This window comes from Thamnophis sirtalis, unplaced genomic scaffold (assembly GCF_051295495.1).
Source record: "Thamnophis sirtalis isolate CommonGarterSnake01/CBP01778 unplaced genomic scaffold, rThaSir2_p1.2 scaffold_4, whole genome shotgun sequence".
Classification (NCBI taxonomy): Eukaryota; Metazoa; Chordata; class Lepidosauria; order Squamata; family Natricidae; genus Thamnophis; species Thamnophis sirtalis.
In genome coordinates, this window is record NW_028261384.1 from 90,640,047 (window position 1) to 90,663,254 (window position 23,208).

General features: G+C 38.8%; 1 protein-coding gene across 1 annotated transcript in view; it reads right to left on the reverse strand.

Moving 5' to 3' along the window:
• The window catches only part of ITGA2B (integrin subunit alpha 2b), a 54,739-nt gene extending 35,270 nt beyond the window's left edge, over window positions 1–19,469 (reverse strand). The window contains exons 1-10 of the mRNA XM_014076425.2: window positions 19,340–19,469; window positions 18,346–18,443; window positions 16,052–16,217; window positions 12,422–12,471; window positions 10,423–10,468; window positions 8,864–8,998; window positions 6,227–6,274; window positions 5,822–5,865; window positions 4,574–4,639; window positions 3,760–3,812 (exon numbers count right to left, since the gene is read on the reverse strand). Of these exons, the coding sequence (XP_013931900.2) occupies window positions 3,760–3,812; window positions 4,574–4,639; window positions 5,822–5,865; window positions 6,227–6,274; window positions 8,864–8,998; window positions 10,423–10,468; window positions 12,422–12,471; window positions 16,052–16,217; window positions 18,346–18,443; window positions 19,340–19,469 (836 nt within the window). The remainder of the gene's footprint in view (window positions 1–3,759; window positions 3,813–4,573; window positions 4,640–5,821; window positions 5,866–6,226; window positions 6,275–8,863; window positions 8,999–10,422; window positions 10,469–12,421; window positions 12,472–16,051; window positions 16,218–18,345; window positions 18,444–19,339) is intronic.
• Between the last annotated feature and the right edge of the window lie 3,739 nt (window positions 19,470–23,208).

The window sequence follows — 23,208 nt, forward strand, 5'->3', positions numbered from 1 at the left end:
TTTCTTTTTTAGAATGTTTCCCAGGACTGACACCATTCTCTTATGTGAGTAGTCCTGAGAATCCAGGCAATGATTCTTCTCTAGTATCACTGACTGAGAACCCAGATACGTCCTCCTTTCTCTTCTCTGAAAAGGTTAATTTGTTTTGAGATCAGGGAAAGTTGTCTTGCTTTGAAGGAGATTGTGGCAATAATCAACACCTGTAAGACCTGGCATAATAATGTTGTTTTGTAGTCAGTAAAGAGCAAGCAGAAGGATCAATGGTAGGTGTGTTCTTCTGGCCTCGTCTGTTTCTATTTTAAAATAAATTAGTATTTCCAGTACAAGATGATAAAGAAGCACTTCTCTTCTGTGCTTAGGAATAGTCTTTTTGTGTATTCTTGTTTACGCTACAGCTAGTCTTGACTGTTGAAAATTAGATAAGCCTTGCAACTTTCTTAGCAACATTTTCAGAAAGGGTTTTTCATTGTCTTGTTTGTTTGTTTGTTTGTTTGTTTGTCAACAAGCATAATGAAACATGAAAACACATTAAAATGACATAAATAAATGGATATAAATAAGCAAAAGATAATCATAAACACATAAAAAGTACATATAAATGGGGGCAGTAGGACAGGGGTGGTAGGCACGCTGGTGCGCTTATGCATGCCCCCTTAGGGACCTCATAAGAAACACGTAAGGTCCACAGTAGACAGTTTAAGGTAAAAGGTATGGGGGTTAGAGGAACTAACAACAGGATCAGGTAGGGTGTTCCATACATTTACTACTCTATTGCTGAAATCGTTTTTCCTCCAATCAAGATTAGAACGGATTACATTTAGTTTGTATCTATTGATAGCTCTTGTGTTATTGCAGTTGAAGTAAAAGTAGTCATTAACAGGTAGGACGTTATGGCAGGTTATCTTGTGCACTAAGCTCAGGTCGGAACGGCATAGTTCAAAGGTTATCCAGGCCTCAAATTTCAAGCCTGAATTCTTTGTAGGGCTGAGAGAGCATGGCTGGACTAAGGCTACCCACCTGCCTTTTTGCCCAAGTCATTGTGACAATTCACACTCCCCAATTTCTAATTCAGTGCCTTTAACCACTACATCAAACTAACTCTCTATGAATATATTAAGGCACACATATTGTATCATTACGTGGAGTAATTTCTTGATGATAAGAGGTATAAGATATAGCACTACTGGAGGTTATAAAATGATTCATTATGGCTTTAATTGATCTTTAATTCCATAGCAATGAGGAAATTTTTAAACATTATTATTAATGTATTTTCAAACAAAATTGAGTCCAAATGACAAATATTTTACATTACGAAAGATGAAAACTAAATGATTGTAACATTGTTGAGTTCAGGCTTAATCATGAATATAATTGACTTGAAAGAGTCTGATTAAATCCTGATTCAGTCTAATGTAAACCATTATAACAGCTTATGGACCAGCAAAGTTAGGCAAAATCATATTACAATACTGTAAAGTTATTAAATTGCAATTCTGCCATTCTTTTGTACTTGTGCTCTATTTGCTAATTGTTGCAGAATGACACTTACGGCATGACATGTACTTTTGAGTGAAAAATATAATAGGCACTATTGCAATCCACTTCTAATATGTTTGATATGGCTTTAAATGGAAAAAGTTGGTAACAGTATGAGGATGTTAAAATAATTTGTTAGAGTATATCTATCTATCTATCTATCTATCTATCTATCTATCTATCTATCTATCTATCTATCTATCTATCTATCTATCTATCTGAATTGTGGTTGCATAATATATTTTTATTGGTGCTAGTAGGAGTATCAGGAATCACTTTGACAAAATATCAACAATATCTAACTGACAACAGAGGGCAGCAGATTCCCAAAATGGGCACATGCAGCTCTTTGGATGCAAAAGGAAACTCTGGAAGAAAAATTGGAGGAAGCAAGTCAATTGAAAGATAATTTCAGCATGTAAACTTTTTTTGTTAACTTAGCATTTGTAGCTGCACTTTAGGGATAAATTACAAAGACCTACATTCAGTGCTCCTCCAAATATCCACTCAGAGCAGTGTAGATGAAGGAGGCAGTGATAAAGGGCTCACTGTCACCCCCTGATTTGTATTAGCAGACCAGGACACAGATAAAACAGTTGGCTAAATTTATGATGGCTGCTAAGAATTTGACTGTAGCTTCAGGGCCCCAGAAGTAAATTCTATTTTATTTTATGATTTAATTGCTCTTGAAACCAACACACTTTACATTCTCAAACGTTTCTTTGTAATCAGATAACAAACACATTGTATGTTGTTTTTCTAGTTTAGCAGGACTGTAGAAGCAATTGTTCATAATGGAATGGTGGATGATTGGAACAAAAGGGATTCTTTCGGATGCCTATGATATAATGGAAATAACTAGTTCTTGCCACATGAACCATTAAGATCAATGTCCAGAATTATTTAGCTACCAGATTGACTATTTAAGTTAAAAAGAAAGAGAGAATTTCAAAAATTTAGGGTCTTTTATTTCTATCCACAGCAGGCATCTTTTTGGCTATGATTATCAAATGGTGTCTAAAGGAGCTTGTGGCATTGAGAAAGATTGGGAGAGGACAGTCTTCCCTAGACAGGAAATAAGGGCACTGGCTGGAAACAAGGGCAACCAGCAGAGGTGGTTAGGATTGGTAATGGGGGTAGGAAACTCTATGATGGTTATTCATCTGCTGCTAACAGCTAATCAAGCTATAGAAGAAAAAGTACTTTGGATCACTACTCTCTTGCCTGTCCTTTATGATATTAAACTAAGTGCGTGGTCCACCACAGACTAGGACTTAACTGCTGTTACAATCTAGAAAATTATCTTTATCCACTTTCATTTTTCATTTTTCTTTCTTTTTCTTATCTTTGTTTTTTTATATACTCTTATTGTATTTACAAATTATAATTTTAGAAAAAAGAAAAGAACCTTTTCTCTCCTTCTCATTACACTAAACCATAAAGTGGCAGAGTTAACATAGTCTAGCATTTAGTGTTGCATTCTAGTTGTCCCTCTTTTGAAGCATTTGAATAAAATTTCTATTATGTACATCCAGTACACTGGCTGTTTAAGAGAGTTGTTCGGAGGAATTAGATGTTTGGAGGGCATCAGACAAGGCTAATGTAAGGACTACAACTCTTCCGAGACTTGGATAAAATTGAGATGAAGCAATGAACAGCTTCCTGGTAAATCTCATATTCTTGCCATTCCTCTTCTTGCACTCATGGGTTGAATGATAAACTTGGGGCTACATGGTCTTATCTACCCTTTTTAAACACCCATAGGATCTGGCAGTAGGAGTCTTTTGGTGTTTATTTGAAAGTAGAAATAATAAAATCAGCATCTAAGACTATGCAGCTAACTCCTTGGCTATAATTTTTTTTTAAAATAATGAGAAACCCCCCCTAAAGAATGGTGTTTTCAAACAGCAACAACCCTTGTTAGCTGGTCTTTCTCATATTCACCAAAGCATTAATACTTTGTGGGCTTGTCTAGACTCCCAGTATCTATGATTTTCCATTCTAGTATCTAGTTTTAGCACACTGATACTTCTGAATCTACTCATTGAGTTCCTGCTTTTACAACAGTATTTGTATTAAGCTTTTACAATGCAGAATGACGAAGTCCCTAATTTCAGACCAAAGTTTGGTGGATTTAATAGCTATTTAAACACTACCACCACCCATCTGCATCAGATCCAATTTAAATTTAGGCTACTTTGGCCACTATTTTGGTCTTACCCATCTCCATTGATATCAGCAACTGCCACTGTATGCCCAAAATATGATGCCACCTGCAAAAGGAAAGAAGTAAAGATAAAACCATCCTGGGAACATATTATGCATTTGATACAATGATAGCTTGCCTTTCCATCAGAGAAATAGCCACGTGGGAATTACTTTATGTTGGGAACCACTGGCTAATTTCCAATTCTACTAGCCCAGTGACCTTCTGAAAAGTTTTAAGACCCATGAAGAATAAGGACTCAGGTTTAATTATCCAGCAATCCCATTTGTATTTTTAGACTTTATGAAAAGAAAAATGTTTACAATGAACCAAGTGAATAGAACCAGTAATAGTGCAAAAGCAAAATGTAAGAATATTAAAAATAGCAATAGCACTTAGACTTAAATACCACTTCACGGGGCTTTACAGCCCTCTCTAAGTGGTTTACAGAGTCAACATATTGCCCTCGATAATCTGTTTGTCCTCATTTTACCAACCTCAGAAGGATGGAAGGCTGAGTCAACCTTGAGCCTGGTGAGACTAAAACTGTCAAAATCAGCAGTCAGCAGAGGTAGCCTGCAGTGCTGCCTTCTAACCACCGGAGTAGCTGTAATTATTATCTAAATCTTCTGGTTATTCTCCACTCCGTCCAACGGAAAAAGAATATAAGGAAGTCCTCCCAAGCATCTTGCTTTTCAGGTAGGATTACAAAAGCAAGAATTCCCAGCTAACATGCATTTCAAACCTATCTGGAAGGAACCACTAGAACGTTATTGATGGGTCAGAAGAAGCAAAGAAAACCATGTGAGAAAAAAAAATTTTTTTTACCTGCTCACTGGAGATAGTCCAGAGAATGCGGAATTTACGGGTAAGAATCCTGGTAAGAATTTCCACCTAAGATAAGAAATGGGGGCAAAGAATCAAGAAGATTAAAGCTCTATCCTCTCAAAGAGATCCAGCTATTTATGTTTTTCAGGAAACCAGAATATACAGTATTTTTACATCCAAGAGTATGAAAACCTGGTATTGCTTGGCTAAAATTTCCATGCCTTTGCCCATTGGTCATGCTGGCTTGGCAGATGGGAACAGGAGTCCAAGATGTTATCTAGCCTGACCATCAAAAAGGTTGCACACATCCCACCAGAGGTAAAAAGTAGAACAGATAAGAGTTCCAGATCAAGAGGGCTTTGGGGACACAAAAAAACCTATATTCCCAATAGACAAGCATCCCCTGTGGCCGCCATTCTGGACAAATCCCTCTAGAAAAGTTCCTAGCATGTTCAGTGGCCCAAAACTAGTGGGCCAACACTTGCTATGTGACTGTCACTGTTTCTTATGAACCCAGAGTTGTTTTCAGGGCAGTGGAGGGAAAAAATAATAAACTATTGTTCAATACTAGAATAAATGCAACAGGTACATATATAAAATGCTTCTCTGCATATGTGGAAGGAGACCATAATCTGTGCCATTGTCCAGGCATGCAACCCTTGATGATATTGGCTTGATATTGGCTCTATGGAGATTCTTAGTCATCCAGGTCATGGTTGTCCCAAAGGTGCTTTTTCAAGAGGCAAACCGACTTTCTGGTTTTTCTTTGAAGACGTTTCACTTCTCATCCAAGAAGCTTCTTCAGCTCTGACTGGATGGTGGGGAATGGAAGGATTTATAATCCTTGTAGGCAGCTGGCCATTTGCATTCTGATGACACAGATAAACCTCCAGGTGACATTAACAACATGCTGAAAGGATGCAAATGACCAACTGTCTGCAAGGAGTATAAATCCTCCTATTCCCCACCATCCAGTGAGAGCTGAAGAAGCTTCTTGGATGAGAAGCGAAACGTCTTCAAAGAAAAGCCAGAAAGTCTCATTACCTCTTGAAAAAGCACCTTTGGGACAATATCAAGTGCAGTTCCAGAGTATGTAAACTGAGCCTAAGGGGGTTCCCTAAAAAGGCTGCTGAGTAGCCCTTTATATACAGTAAATAAGCTGTTTATGTTTGGTTTTCACTTTCTTCTCTGGAAGAAACAAAATAGGCACGCCACTCCTTCCATCATAGTTCTCCTCCTTGTACTTACCCCTCCTTGTGTCAGTCTCACATTAGGAATGCCCACTACATATTCTGAAAACAGAAGGGAATCTCAGTAGTTACAAAACACCTGGCACACTAAGTCATTCATTAGCTGGCATGGAATTCATGCTGAACCCTGGTGCCTACTAAATTCCTGAATTTGGGTGGGGAGTACTAAGATTAGAGAGGCTTAGACATCTGAATCAGATATTAAAACAGATACTCCTGAAAACCTGGGTGTTCTTGGCTTATGCAATTGGAAACAACTGATGTGAACATTAAAATCATTTTAAATTCCTGCCAAAAAGATCATAAAGTTCACTAAACAACAAAATAGCTAGGAAGCAGATCTCTTCCTAACTCTGTTGATTCCAACCTATTCCATTCCAGAGTATAAAAACAATTATTTTACCTGGTGATGTTGAGTCTTCATTAAACTCCCCAAAAGCCACAGAATAACCTGCATGGAAGGAAAAATTGGGCAAATTGTGGACAACTCACTTGGAGATGAAGTACCTGTTTCCTGAATCCTAGGGCAAGGCAATCAAAGTAATCCCTAGGGAATCGAGCCAGATGACAACGCTTCTGTCGGCAAGCATTGTAAGTCATTTTGGGCAGGTTTGACCATCTATGTATCGGGTAACTTTTACTCTGCACATCTCAGTATGTGTTTCTACATAGCCTTTATCTGAAATCATCTGGGCTCCACGTTTCACAGTTTTAGCATGGCATAGCATGCCCCAGCTAAGAACTGTCTTTTACTTAAGGGAGGGGCCAACCCCTGGGCTGTGGCCCACTATCAGGCCTCTGCCCATTTGGAACCGGGCTGCGCAAGTGGCAGGTGAGCGCGCATGCATCCCTCCATTTGCACACAAGGGGCAGGTACTCATGCTAATGCTCGCAGCTCTATTTGTGCAAATGGCAGGCACTGGCACCCACGGCTTGCACATATGGAGTTGCACATGCTCATGTACATGCCCGCCACTCACACAAAATCCTCTCCTACCCTGTCCCCGCCAGTTCACTAAGCTGGAAAAGTTGGGGATCAAATAGCTTAAGGCATACCTATCACTTTTTTCTTCTTCTGTTCTATTTTGTAAAATTATTGGAGACTGCCTAGACTAATCCCTGCAGTTTTTTGGGCCAGGTTTTTCAGAAGTGGCTTGTCATTGTCTCCTTCCTGGAGCTGAGAGAAGGTAACTATCCCAAGGTTACCCAGCTTGCTTTGTGCCAAAGCAAAGCCCAAAGGAACTAGAACCTCAAGACGTCCTGGTTTCTAGCTGATGCCTTAACCAAATTAGCTCTCACCTATAGCATGCATTCTTCCAAACAAAACCAGACATTAACAATGTGATCTTGAGCACAGAATTCTCCATCTAGAACATTTCAGCTTTCATATTAAATTTCCCAGGGCTATGACACAAAATGGGGAGAATAGTCTATAATGCTTCTACATGAATGGATAAGATCCTAGTTTACTTGTTTATAAAATGTATTAGCAGCCCATCTTACCATACGGTAACTCTGGGTGGTTTACGGTTAATCTAAGCTAAAACATAAAAAGTTTAAATCAAGCCTTATGAGGGAGAGCAGGGGCAGAGCGGAAGGGGGAGAGGGGGGTTATTACTCAATCAACCACCTCCATTTTGCTGTTCCCTCACTGGGACCCCAAGCTGACTGGCAAAGCCATATCTTTAGGCTTTTATGAAAAGATAGGAGGAGAATTGCGGCCATCCTCACATGAGGAGGGGGGGAGAGATGTTCCAGAAGCTGAAAATAATATGCAGGCAGCATATGATACATTTCTGAAGCTAAAAAAGAGATAATTTCTCAGGAGGAGTAATAGTTGAAAAGTTAGGCCTAGGAAAGGCAGGGTATAGGACATTATTTTAAAAGGGAACAGTAATTGCTGTTTTCTAAAAATTTAAACTCATTTAACAACTGTTGGGGCATGTCAAGGAAGGTCAGTGTCAAAAAAAGGTAGATAGGCAGGCATCTCTCTCTTCTACTCCCTCATTTTGTCTCTTTCTCTCTTTTCTCAGCCAGCAAGGGTATTACAAGAAGTTGGATTTGGCACGTAGTTGCGCTGATTCCTTGTAGCAGCTGTTCGAACAGAAGTGTCCATGGCAAACAATTGACTATGCAATTGAACAGCCACCCTTTTATGTAAATGCATCTGCAGTCCTTCAGTTGTGATTATCCTATCATCTTGACTTTTTTTTAACCCTTCCTCTGTACAGACAACCCTAGTTTAGAATTAGGTCAAAGGCCACTTATAGTATAAAAGTGGTTGATGGTTCACTTTTGGCATATCAGCCACAAGCAAAAAGAACTTGTATAGCTAGTTTTAGCCAGAGAAACCACATTTTGTTGAAAACTTTTCATGTTTCTATTTTTGGGGCCTCTTATTCTTGGGCCTCACACTCTTACCCTAAACCTGGGAGGCTACCTGATAATCTGATCAAGGAACTCAAAACAGCAATTTGGTTCAGGGCTAAAGTCCCTTTCCTATTGCAGATAAATTCGCTAGAAAGTTTTCCATACTTCAGTATCAGCCCTATCAGTTAGGGATAAAAGGGTGAGCGCTGTAATGTTTTACTAAGGAACCCATCTTCTGGGAGGACTATCCTCCACTAGGGGTGTTAATATTTTGTTTCTTGTTGCCTACGGTTTGCTAATGAGCATGTGCTTTTGTTTTCCAAAAGTGTATAAAAACTATTCTAATTTGTGTATTGTGGGTGTCTCTCTCTCTCGATTTGTGATATAGTCCAACCCAAGAGCACACTTCCTTGTGCTATACAGAACAAACAGGTTGCAATTTCCTGTATGGTGTGATAATTAGCTACTTTGCACCAGAGAAAAACAAATTCAGTATTTGACTGGACCAATTCATGGTTTGGCCATCAAGCACAAAAGAAAAAGAGGTGACTCAAAAAAAGAGGAACATTTGTTAAGTACTTTGGGCTCAATTCCTAAACTCCTCTGGTACATGTACCTTGCCCTTCTGCATGCACCCAGAGTCTGCTGAAGGAAAAGAATGCCAACTCACCCCGATATCCATCTTCATATTTCTTCATTCTATAATCCTGTGTTACCAGTTCAGAATTCACGGACCACAACATAGTAGAAGATGAATTAGGATATTGTGCTTCAACCTCTGAGAGGGCAACTGAATAGAACAAACCTAAAAGAAGACAAGTGACACATTTCTCTATAATGGCAGCAGGACTCTAATTGGACAAACTGATAAATGGGAGACTGCAGGTCCAGAACATCTACATAAGTATTTGTGAACCTGAGCAGATTTAAAATGTATGGACTTCAACTCCCAGAAATTCCCAGCCATATATACTTCCTTTCTTGTTTCTGACCTCATTACATAAATAGCAATAGCTCTTAGACTTATATATCACTTCACAGCCCTCTCTAAGTGGTTTACAGAGTCAGAATATTTTCCCCAACAAAAATATGTGGTCCTCATATTACTGACCTCAGAAGGATGGAGTCAACCTTGAGCTGCTCAGAATTGAACTTCTGGAGTGAGTATCCCAGAGCATCCCTATTGCTTTTTCAATAGGCAACTGGACTTTCTGGTTTTTCCTCGAAGACATTTCACTTCTCATCCAAGAAGCTTCTTCAGAAAGTCCAGTTGCCTATTGAAAAAGCACCTTTGGGACAACAATAACTGGATGACTAAGAATCTCCAAAGACACCTGGAGTGAGCAGTGAGTTAGCCTGTATTCCAGGCTAACTCACTGCATTCCAACCACTATGCCACCATGGCTCTTATACCATGATGGAACTGAACAAAAAAAGCCTTTTAGTCTAGCACTTTATTCCCACAATAACCATAAGGTACCTGCAGATATCTACAAACACAATAAGTACAATGGATCTAATTGAGTAGTTGTATGCAATCGGTAAATATAATTAGACACATCCTACTCCAGAAACTAGCTAACTTATGATCACAGTTGAGAGCAAACTTTCCATTGCTAAGCGAGTCAGTTCTTAAGTGAGTTAAGTTTTATATTATAACCTTTTTTGCAAATGAATCATGTGGTCATTAAGCAAATCTGATACTGGGCTGATAATAATAATATAGCTACTACAGTATCATCATCCACAAATGCTGTCTAAATCAGTGTCTAAAGATATAAATAAACTTATCTATCTATATCTATCTATCTATCTATCTATCTATCTATCTATCTATCTATCTATCTATCTATCTATCTATCTATCTATCTATCTATCTATCTAAAGATGTGTATTCAGCTCCCTTCCCATAAAGCATGAAGGAGTTCTTCCTCCTGCCTATCCTTCCAATTTTCTAATTTAATAGGTGTAACTTTACATCTACAGTAAGATTGTGAAACTGAGAAAATAAAACATCACATTATATATTGTGTTAGTACTTAAACTAAGCAGACCAAAGTACAACTTTTCCTCACAGAGGTTGCTGCTTGAATTCATTATCTATTTTTATTGCTCTTTTTGGCAACTTCTCAAGATCTGCAATAAATGTTTGAAATGATTGACAAGAACAGGACATAGTATTTTGAGAACAACAGGTTTTTTGGTGTTCGTAACAGTTGATACATTTACCTGTGAAGTAATATCCACCTGGTGCGCCAAGCATCACCTGCCCAGACTGTGGGAAGAAGACAAAACAAAGGGGGGGGGGGGTTATAGTCCAAGTCAGCCAGAGAGTAGTAGATACACCTAAGAAGTCAGAATATGTTTTATGTCTATTTCGCAATCAGTTTTTGCTGATTATCTTCCCAAATTTTGCAAAAAGGAGTATAAAAAAGATATGGTTGTCTTATGATTAAGTCTTATGCCGGCAGGCCTGGGGTTGATGAGTTCCCCTCCCCTCTCGACTTGTATGGCTGTGTGATTTTCGTGTATTTTAATCATGTGTACTGTGTTTATGTCCCCCTTTCCCCCCTGAGTTGTTCGCCGCCCTGAGTCCCTCCTGGAGAAGGGCGGCATACAAATAAACTAAATACAATACAATACAATACAAATCTGATTATGATTTAATCATTATGGCATATAAACCATGGCCTAATGTCTGAGTGTAAGAACAGGATCCATTCTGGGTCAGTCACCAGGACTAGAGATTTAGGTTTATTAAATCTCTGGTCCCACTGACTGCCCGCCCCAGATTGGATCCTGCAACATTATCCTGGGACACATAAATTTGCTTTCCTTCTTGAGTGTAAGAACTATTATAGTTTATACAACAACAAAACATATGTTAGCACAGGGAGTTAACCTTTATATGCCTGTTTCTTTCTGCCTGTCTGTTCAGGTCTTTGCAAGAAAGATTCATATCCACCATCAGTGGATTTCACCTTTTAGTGGGTAGATGTTTGGTGTAAGCTGGCTATATGTCACTGGAGAAATACCTGCTATACTGTCTTTTAACAGATATCTTTCTTCAGAACCATCTTGAATCTGATAATGATAACAAAATTAATATTGTAGAATATTACAATATTGTAATGGTCTGGCAAGTTTGTTTACATGACCAGTGAGTCATATGGCAGCCTATATATATATTTATATTGTTGAGTTACATACCCTTATGGGACATAAATTTCCGTTACAAGCAATAACAGTGTCAAAATGATTCAAGAATGATGATGCCATTGTCAAATGATGTAATTACATACTTACACTAAGTCACATTATTTGTGTGATGGCACACATGCTCCCAATTTCTATTCCCTCGACCATCAAGAAGACCAAGGGATACACACCTCATTGCTAGGAAAATCAATTTTCATTTGTCATCGTCCTATCAACGTCTTCAAGAGGATGGCATACATATAACAGCATTTTTACTTTACAATCAGCTGCATCAGTGTCTTGCCTCCCCAAATTATCAGAAACACAAGAAGCCTTTAAGTTTGTATACAGTTACAGGCCTGTGATGGCAAACCGCGTGCCACAGTGACAAGTGGAGGCCTCTCTGCAGGCATACAAGCCGTCTGCTGTGCCCAGCTTATTTTTGGGTCTCTGCAGCATGTGCTGTTTAATCAAAATGCAGTTAAAACACTATACAAGCTATCGAGAATATAACTATATACATCCAACAGGAACAGGAAATGCATCACAGGAGCAGCTAGAGGTAAATCCTAGAGAGGCAGGAAATGCATCACTGAACAATGGAGATGAATGCTAGACAGGAATAAAGCTGCATACAAGGAAGACATAACACCTGTAACAGTGTGTGCGTTCACGGGGTGGGGGGGGAGAATAGGGGGAGCGCTTCCCCCTGTGCCCCAGGAGTCTTCAGGGAGGCCTGCTAGGCCCAAAATGGGGGGGGGTTGTCACATGTTCATGCTCAGGGGAGGGGGGCTCTGGGTGTGTGTGTCGCACATGCATTATATTATGGTTGTGGGCATACAGTCGCGCACTGTCGCACACACCCACACTTTTGGCAAGTGGGGACAAAAAGGTTAGCCATCACTATTGTAGGCAATTCCATCAGTATTTTCTCCTGGAGTTTTTTCTAGGGGTAGACAGCTAGTCAGCCACTTGAAGTTTTCAGAATGGTTGTCTCTTGCCCATTGCGTTTTTCTCTTGCAAAGCTCACCTGAGAGATGGTGAAGCTAAATCCAATTTCACAGTAACGCTTGTCATTTCCTGATGAAATAAACAGATGAGAAGTTTAAAAAATCATGTGACATTAGAGAGCCTTCCTAAGGAGGTATCCCAAAGCTCTTCCCTAACCCATTTTTCAGGCTTACCCATTCTGTTGGCAGCCTAAGCAGTTGGTGCGTCAACCGCCAAGGACAGATTTCATTTTTTTTTCCTCTTAGTGCTTTAGTTATCTTAGGGCCTTAACCCTAACCCTGCTTCATTTATATATGTTGGGATATCAGTAAACATTAATAATCTTCCTATAACAGACAGACCATTTCTCCAGGCAGAATTGTAGCCTTCATGGCAGCTAGTCAAAACATGGAAAGGACAGTATTGTCCTGGATAAATCCCTATTTTGTAGTATAGGTAATCTTCAACTTACAATTGTTCATTTAGTGACTGTTCAAAGTTGCAATGACACTGAAAAAAACGACTTGTGGCCATTTTTTATGCTTACCACTGTTGTAACAACACATAAACACTTTTCACATGAGCAAAATTTGGATGCTTGACAACCAGCATGTATTTATGATGGTTGCAATGTCCTGTGGCCATGTGATCACCTTTTACGGATTTCTAACAAGAAGTCACTGCGGAACCTAACAACCATGTTACTAATTTAGCAACTGCAGTGATTCACTTAACAACTATGGCAAGAAAAGGTCATAAAATGGAGTAAAACTCACAATAATTCTCTTGCTTAGCGACAGAAATTTTGGATTCAATTATGGTTGTAAGATGAGACTACCTGCATTATGTTGGTCACATAATCATTTAATGCATGTTTTAATAAATAAATAAATACATGTTTTAGTTCTATATTCTATATTATTTAGCTATTCTTTGGTCTTGCTTTACTTTTGACAAACATAATAAGTTACAATTAATTTTTTATTATTCAAAGGGAATCAAAGGATTTAGTGATGACATTTTATGTTTAATTACTGATTTTCTGGAGGAACATGATATGTGTTCAAAATTATTATTGCATTCAATTGAAATTTCCTTCCTTCCTTCCTTCCTTCCTTCCTTCCTTCCTTCCTTCCTTCCTTCCTTCCTTCCTTCCTTCCTTCCTTCCACCACATATTTCAACCTAATAGGAATATTTCCCATTTCCCAAGTCTTCCTTTTAGTAAAAACATACCAAAAATGACATAACTAAAAAATTATTTTATTTCTCATAAAAGTAGGTACATGAGCTGGGCCTCTTTAGAATGAGGTAGCACTATTCAGTCATTTGGCAGGCAGAATAAAGACTGCTGTTGTCACAATTTTGCTGTCCCAATGATGGGTGATACTACCGAGAGAAGCATTCATTTTCCCTACCTCAATATCCTATCCCTACTTGATCTTAAGTATTATGTCTTGGGGTGGGATCTTAAAGAAATATGTGAAATGTTGAAAAATATGCGTGAATCATTTGGTTGAGAAAGGATGATAGCTTGGATATTATGGAAAGAAGTAGAAATGGAAGCCAAAATGCAGAAAAAGCAAGAGAGAGTGAGGGAAATAATAAACAGGTAAAGGATCTCATTGGTTTAATGGGGATACAAAGAAAAGGGACGATCGTGTCCCAATAAAAAAAACAAAAGAAAGGAAAAGAAGATAGGCAGCACTATGAAAGAAAGAAAAGAGTTCATTACAAGGGGGGCGGGGGAATACAACAAGAAAAGAAAAAGGAAAATAGGTTGAGGAGACAAAAGGAAATCCTGAAGAGGGTACAATGAATAGTACAGCAAAAAATTACAAAAAACATTGAGAAGAAAATATATCTAAACAGCAGAAAGAGAAAGGAGAAGTTCAGAGATTGGGATTTAAGATTCTTTAAACATAAATGGAAGGGAAAATAAAAATTGGTAGATGAGAGGAAAAAGGGGAGGGGAAGGTGAAGAATGTTTGCAAAGCATATGCTATTGTGAACTTTAATTAACTGTAACACTGAAATGTAATATGTGTGTATGGTATAGAAAGGATTGCAAGCAAAAAGGAATTAAAGATAAATTAACTAAGGTGAATAAAGATAGTGGGCTAGCAGATTTGTATTAATAATGGAAGGTGAAATAATTATGCCAGGTTACAAATAATAAAAATATTAGTTGGGAAAGTTACTAGAATGCGGGGGGGAAATGGAAGGAAAATGTGGAAATACGCCTAATAATATAGAGTTAAAATTATGAAATTATACATGGGTGCTTAATGATGTATAAGTATGTAACAGTATTATGAGGATAGTCGGAAATTTAAATCCGTCTTGCACTGCATCCAAAAAAGAGGTTGTTACAGGGGTGGGGAGAGGAAATAAAAGAAATATAAAGGTATACCTTTAAAAGAAAAACTAGAAATATGGAAAATATTTTTTTTCTTTGGGAATGCCACTGATATTGGATGGGGTTTGCTAAAAAGCACACCACACCACATAAAATAGAAAATGGAAGGGAGATAAAGAGAGAGAAAGAGAGAGAAAGGATACAGGAGAGAGGGAAGTAGAAGGGAGGGAAAGAGTAGGAGAGGGGAAGGTGTGGAAAGATAGGAGAGGAGGGAGAGAGAAAGCAAGGAGAAGTAGAGAAGAGAGAGAGGGCAGAGGGAAGAAGGGAGGTAGAGAGGAGGAGGGAGGGAGAGGAGAAGAGTTGAAGATGAAATAGACTATAATATGGTGTATGGAAAGCAGAAGAGCAAATAAAAATTGAAGAGGCTTAATGGCAAGAGGAATTGATATATTATTGATATTTGTTAAGATGTAATGGTATACTTTTGATTATATTATATGTATGTTAAAAAAAACTTTTGGCAAAAAAAAGTATTAGTTTCCCCCTAACCCTGGGATATTTTGCTTGCTTTCTCACCCCATGGGACCTTCCTATTCTGAAGATCAGGATGCAACTCTCAAGCATGCAAGGGTGCCACTTGGCATGTGAAGAATGCATTTTTCATCTCGTGTTTGAGTGATCATAGTCATAAATGCCACTGCACATCAGCAAATAAGAGCCACAGACTTCAAAGTGAAGCTTACCTCTATTGTGTTTTCCTCAGAAAATACACACTAAAATGAATTGTAATCTTTTAAACTAAAATGTTATGAAAAATGCACTTTTCTGAGGATGGTGATTTTTCATGTTATTTTGATTAAAATTTGGAGAGACTAGGTTTATCTACATATACTGGATACTTTATCTACAGGGTACATGTGTACTTTAACAAAGCTGAGAGAAAAACCTAATGTATATACTCACAGACAAACCCCTCCCTGGGTAATCCAAACCCAATTTGAAGAAGACATATTTAAAATTCTCATCTTATCAATGAGCATATACAGTACTCATCAGTGTCTCTAAAAAGGCTTATGCGATACAATTCAGGCAGCCCATTTGTGAATTATATAGTACAGCACTGCTGGGTCAATTTGCATAACCAGACATGAAGTAATTTGAGGACCAAAAAGCCAAGCTTCCCTTAAGACATCTTCACAACCTGTTGCTGTAGTCCCAGCAGGTCACTAGGCCATGGAAGGTTTTAGGTCTGGGCATCTTCCTTTAGATAGCCCACCTTCCTCTTTTCCTCACCATATGCATGCAATACTCACCACCTAAGCTTGAACTGTAAACAGAGTGCATTTGGTTGTGACGGCATGGAGAATATTCAGAGAATTTCTGAGGATATCCTGTGGCCAAGAAACAGCTGCCCACTGGAGTTTTAGTGGCTTCTTCCTTATTGTCCATAACATTCCAGTGTTGCAGTGGGGCACAGGCCTGACAGTTTGAAAGGAGGGAAAGGGGATGATGTAGCACTAACAATGAGTGAGGAACAATGAGCCTGTTGTGAAATAAATGTGGCCAAACAACATAATTTCAATTAAGTCAGCAAAAGGGTTAAACTAACAACTGAGCATTTTGTCAAGCCAAAATCAGATTTGTCATTTAGTATTCCCTAAAAGAACCATCATTTGTAGTTGAGGGATGGGTCCCACCTATGTTTAAGATTCTGTTACATACTTACACACCCAGAAGTGTATGGGCCTCTTATCTTAAAATCTAGATTATCTATGATTTCTTGTAGCAATCAAGGAGGTTAAACATATGGCGAGTGGGGACAAGACCAGTGGCCAGACTATTTATCTAATGTCCTTCCCCTCACTCTTTTTTGACATTGGGAAGCTTTGTTATAGTAGACAATAGATAATAGCTCTCCAGATTTTCACTTCAGCTCCTGTCATCTCTCATTGACTTTGCTGGCTGGAGCTGAAAGTACCTGTGTTTCCCTCAAAATAAGACAGGGTTGTGTGGTTTACCAGTGCCACCGCTGCGAAGCAGAGGGGATGGAACTGGCCCTGCCCCAGCTTACCTCAGGGCCCATGCAACCAGTTCACCCATGTCCCAACACCTGCCTTGCCTCACAGGCACTGCACCAGTATCCCCATCCAACAGGATCCTTTGTGGCTGCCAGTCCAGTTCTGCTTGCTCACAGCTGCAACAGAGTAGAAGGGTGAACAATGCACTGGGGCTCGTGCTGCGGCCATGAGGCAAGGCAGGCAGAGCTGCTCCATGTGCCCTTCACTGGCTTACCTCAGGACTCCTGCAGCCAATCCACCCACTCCCTAATACCTGTCTTGCCTCATGGCCACCGCACTAGCAGCCCTGTCCAGCAGGACCCTGCATGGCTGCCAGCCCACTTTTTCTGCTTGCTCATGGCTGCAATGGAGCAGGAGACTGAGCAATGCACCAGTACTGGTGCTGCAGCCATGAGATGAGGCAGGTGGAGCTGTCCCATGTACCCCATATTAGCTTACCTCTGCATCCGGTCCACCCATATCTCAACACCTGCCTCATTTTGCAGCAGCAGCAGCCCCGTCCAGCAGAACCCTGCATAGCTGCCAGCCCATATCTCCTGCTTGCTCAGGGCTGCAATGGAACATGCACCAACACCTGCCTCACCTTGTGGCTACGGCACCAACATACTGCTCAGCCTCCTGCTTAATTGCAGTTGTGAGCAAGCAGAAGAAATGGGCCGGTGACCACATGTGTTCCTGCTGCACATGGCTGTTGATGTTGTCACCATGAAGTGGGTGTCACAACATGGATGGTCTGGCTGCATGGGCCCTGGGTTAAGCCAGTGTTAGGCACATGGGGCAGATCTACCATCATCCAATCTTGCTTTGTGGCCATGGGACCATAAGCAACCAGATGGAATGGGTGGGCAGGTGGCTGCACAGGCTCTTAAGTGAGGCTTATTTTGGGGGTAGGGCTTATATTAGGCACACATGTTTAAAAAATGCTAGTGCTTATTTTCAGGATAGGTCTTATTTTTTAGGGAAACTGTGTTTGGAATTCAAAAACATCCAGAGGACCACATCTTTCCTGTATTTCTGTAGATCAAAGACAAACGATTTCTCATTTCCGGTTAGTAAAATAGAAATGTACAAATGAATGTGGGTCACAGGTAGAATGAGGAGTCAACAGCACATGTACAAAAACTTAACTAGAGAATTTATTTCAGTATGCCTCTTGAAAATGAACTAGAGATGCAGAAAATTATACAGCCTTAATTTTATGTTTCAAAGTAATCACTACAGAAGCAAATCTATTCCAATGAATGTGGTTCTTTATCAAACTCCTGAATGTCTTTGTGGGAATCTTATTATAATTTGTAGTTAGCAGTTTATTTTTAATTTTTTTATTTATTTTGGCCCTTATAAGGCACTTCATATTTTAAAAACTGGCTTTATTTCTTTAAATTGAATTATAATAACTGATGGGCAATATTTTCAGAGTGGCCTGTGAAAAATAAATCTGAAATGATTTGGATACATGTTCAGATTTTGCTAAGTAGTATTTCATCAATTTTGGAGTTTCTTGGATAGAATCAGAAACCACTACCCACCATGATACTTTGTTTCCAGGTGTTCACAGATGCTCCAAACCACTGTTTAGACTTGAAGGTCTTAATAGTAAGGTTATTAAGTTTTTCCACTTGATTACCTGCATAGCAATAGTGGCATGGACAACATGTAAACAATTAAAGAAGATAAATGCAGTAAACATTAGCCTGCCCCCAAATAATTCCTGAGCTATGGATCCATGGTCTTGTACTACTGTAGCTAAAATTAGGTTTCCTAATATTTTGCAAATCAGTATGCTGGCACTGAGCATAATAAATACTAGTGAAAATGATTAGGACTCTCTCTTTTCTCTCATCTCTTCTGCAACCTCCCTATCCTTGTCTCTTCCTCTCTTCTCGTTCTCCAACATACTTTCTTACACTTCTTCTTGCTCCCATTTGGACATCAAGATAGTGAAGGTACAGGTGAACTGAACATTTGGACATGGTTTTTAAAATCAAAGCAAGGCCATATAGGATCTCAGAAGTGGTGGGATTCAAATAATTCAACAACTAATGATTTCTTCCAACAACCAGTTCACCAAACGGCTTAGATAGTTGACAACTGGTTCCCCCAAAGTGGTGCTGAATCCTACCACTGATCTCAGGCCACAGAATGGTATCCATTCGTTCCAGGGGTGGGTTGCTTCTGGCATTACTGCTGGTTCAGTGCTGTATTTGCACAAAAATAGGTCTGTGCATGTGCAAAACATAAAAAATTAAATTTGTGCAATTACAATTGTTCTGCGCATGCACAGAACCAAAAATCAAGATGGCGGCCCCATAGGAGAACTGGTTCGGGGGCATGGCAGGCCTGGGTCGCTGCCAGTTCCAGCGACCCAGGCCGCCAAACCACTCTCGGTTCGGCCAAACCGGGCAGAACTGGTAGGAACCCACCTCTAATTCATTCCTCATAACAGTTAGCTACCAAAAAGCTTTCAAATGTTTTCCTCCTCCACCTTCCCATTTCCTGACCAGATTGTGGAAAGCCACTCACCTTTAGTATCAAACTCGATAGGGATGCAGTTACTGCCAGTAGGTTTCCAAGGGCACAAATACACAGCACCTGCTTCTATCACACCAGTTTGCGATGTGTTGGCCCGAGGGGCCCCCACGACTATATTCATGCTATGGGAGAGGGGAAAAAAGGGGGGGTTGTATCTAGGTAGACAAGACCATCTATTATAAGAAGACCAAAAATCTGAATGGATTTTTGTGACATCTGGAGGGATTTTATTATACTTTGGAAGTTATACTACATTAAACTTTTGTTAAGTTTGCAATGAGTTTTCCTGAAGAAAAAGAAGGCTAATTGAGGATGTATATCATTCACTTAAAATATTCTGTTGTTAAGATGTATTGGACATGAGGTTATAGAGCATGCTAGATGAGTTGAAATGAGAATTTGGTAGATGTGGTTCTCCTTTTAAATTAAACTTGGTATGCTTTTATCACACAAACAACTGCATTATGATTGATGCTTCCAATATGTCTGCTGCATCTGACTCCTTATAGATTCTAAACTAGGTTCAGAAGTATTTGGTTATGTGAATTACATAGAATGTAGGATAATAGTGGTGGATGATGGGTCATCTAAACCAGAGGCCCCTAATCCCCGGATCAGTACTAGTCTATGGTTTGTTAGGGACTGGGCTGCAGAGCTGGAGGTGAACGAGGGAGCAACCCTCCATGGAAAAATTGTCTCCCATGAAACCGGTCCCTGGTGATAAAAAGGTTGGGAGCCATTGATCTAGACTCTGCAGACACTCATTGGCCTATTTTGCATTTTACACTAACGAATGGCTCTGCAATGACCAGAAACAAGGAGGTTTTACAAGGACAGTGGATGGAGTAAGTGTTGAAAATATGCAGAATCTTGCCATACAAAGGAATAAAAAGAGATTTTTCATTTTTACTTCCCCATTAGGATTTAGCATGGGGGAACAGGTCATGATTAATATTAGAACACTATGGTTGCAATTCTCATGTGTTTCTAATTTTCAGCATTTGCATTACCAATATTAAATGGAGTAGTTGGAAGATATTTCTAGACTGCAGTAACTGTGGTAGAAGTGCAATTAATGTCACTTGACTCCTGTATCAATATAATTTATTGAATAAAATACAATTGGCAGGTTTCCTCAATAAAATTTACAAAGTGCAGTGGCTACATTCTCAGTAGATTACTGTATTATTCTATAATAGCCATCAAGTTATATTACGATCTAATTCATTGTAAAAATGCAGTCTTAGAATGTTTAGTTTCACAAAAGGATATTCTGTTTGAAGGTCTATCTAATAAAAATCCTTCTAAAAATCAAGAGTTTCCAAAGCAGCATGTGTACAATAAAGTATGAAGACCCATCTTATTAGAAATATATATTTCACCTAGTAGTAATAGCAATAGCAATAGCAATAGCAGTAGACTTATATACCGCTTCATAGGCCTTTCAGGCCTCTCTAAGCGGTTTACAGAGAGTCAGCATATTGCCCCCAACAATCTGGGTCCTCATTTTACCCACCTCGGAAGGATGGAAGGCTGAGTCAACCCTGAGCCGGTGAGATTTGAACCGCTGAACTGCTGATCTAGCAGTAGCCTGCAGTGCTGCATTTAACAACTGTGCCACCTTAGTATTGCCTTTGGAAAGTTGAAAACTTAATATATTATAGCTCAATCTTTTATACTGGATATTTACTTTGTTTTTTGATATTTGTTTCAAGACATGACCTCAACAAGACTAAAGGTATGCTTTTTGATTCAATTGGCCATTTTTAGTATCATTGCATATATATGGGGCGTTCCTAAAAATAACTACATTGTATTCTGTGTGACAAAAATATGTAGACTGCAAAGTCAAATATTTTGGATTGCACTGTTAGATTAATGTTTCTTTAGTTTCAGATCTAAATTTGTTGAAATTTTTAGAACTAGAATGAAACAAGGTTGTATTGCATGAATCATTCTGCAAGAAACATGCAGGAAGATATTAAGAATAATTCCTATATTCATATTTTAGAACAATGGAAAAACAGGGAAAAGGTTACCTTTGCTGTGCCACCTACAGTAGTTAGTTACAATTATCCTAGTAATATTGTCAGAATGTGTAATCAAGTATGATCATATGACACTAGGTGATTTATCCTAAATACAAAGGATTTGATTATTTGGATTTCTTCTATTTCAGTTAGATCTTAAGTTAGTGTACCTTAGACAATTACAAACATGGCATGAATGTTAACTTTTAAAATATGTTCATTGCATTTGATTTTTGCTTTCGGTGAAGGTCAGCTGCATCATAAAAACAAATGATAAATGATGATGGGCAGATACGGATCATCTTTTTCTGCTCTAGGTAAGTAGAGAGAACAAGGGGAGTGTGTATTGCATATGTGATGCAGGGGCAGTTTAAATTAAACAGAAAACGTCTCTACTGAGAAGTCTGAAGCAGAAAGCGTTCCCTTTCACCTTTAATAATCTTTCGAAGAGAGGACACCTATCACAATTCTTAGATTGTATGTCTGTATAAATTATAAATATGTAAATCTTTATCAGATATTATCAGTACTTCCTGCTTTAAGACGTGCTGACTGGAGTTGCTTGGTGTCCACTGATCAGAAAGTAGGTTGCATGGGCATCATCATAAATGGTATAACATAAAGATCAGGTTTTTTTGAACAGGTAACAGGAATAAATTTTCCAATCACTTCTAGGAAACAATGTATATGCACAAAAGGATCTATGTCATAGTCAAGTTGAGTAGGCTCCTCGTGCCCATCCATTAAACTCAAGTCAAGATCCACCTTCAATCTTTGAATAATGCTGGAAAGCAGGAACTGCCAGAGGATAGAAAATCTAGCTCAGCCTCTCCAAACCTGGCAAACTCCAGTTATAGTGACCCTATAATTTCTAAACCCAATTTAACTAAAGAACCATATAGATTGTAATAACATTAAGAGATGTAACTTGGCTAATAGGTCTATGAGTCAGCAATGGAGCCGTTAGCAGAGAACACTAAGCCATAATATAGTATTATAGGTTGTTAGTGAATTGTGGATAAAATTATAGCTTTATGAGTTAGTCCAGGTATTTTCAATTTTTTTCTATGGAATTTGTTAATTTAACACCACCACCCCAAATCTCCACTCTATTGATCAAAAACAACTGTGTTCACCCCGCCCTAATCTCTCATGGACTCTTATCAAGTTCTCATGAAATCTTGAGGTTCTGTGGAAAAGTTTAAAAAAATCCTGAAATAGAGGCTTTGGCCACTGTAGCAGCACTTGGTGATATTCCATTTCAGTGTGTGTAATTGTACTACTGGTAGTCTTGAATTTACAACATTTGAGACCAGTATTTTCATTCTTAACCAAGACAGTTAAGTGTGTAATACCCAATTTTATGATCTTTTTGCAATAGTTATTAAGTGAATCATGATGTCATTAAGCAAATCCTACTTCAACCATTGACTTTGCTTGTCAGAAGCCAGCTAAGAAGGTTGCAAGCATCAATCACGTGATCCCAGGATGCTGCAATTTTCTTAAAACCGTACCATTTGCCAGTACCAATTGCTGCAATGGTTATGAGGACTGATTGTAAATCACTATTTTCGGTGTTGTTTTAACTTTGGTTGCTAAGTCAATGGTTTAAGTCAAGTACTACCTGTTTATTAACAAAGCACCATTCTATTTTCTTTAACTTTAGTATGTATGCTGTAATAAACTTTGCTCAGTTGCTAGTTTAAGAATGATTAATCATTTGATTTTCATTCGTCAAATGAAATTTTGATATGGAAAAGTACTCTCTTTAAAAAAAAACAAATTATATGTAGCTACTGGATGTTGAGAATCAGGAAGAGACAATTATGG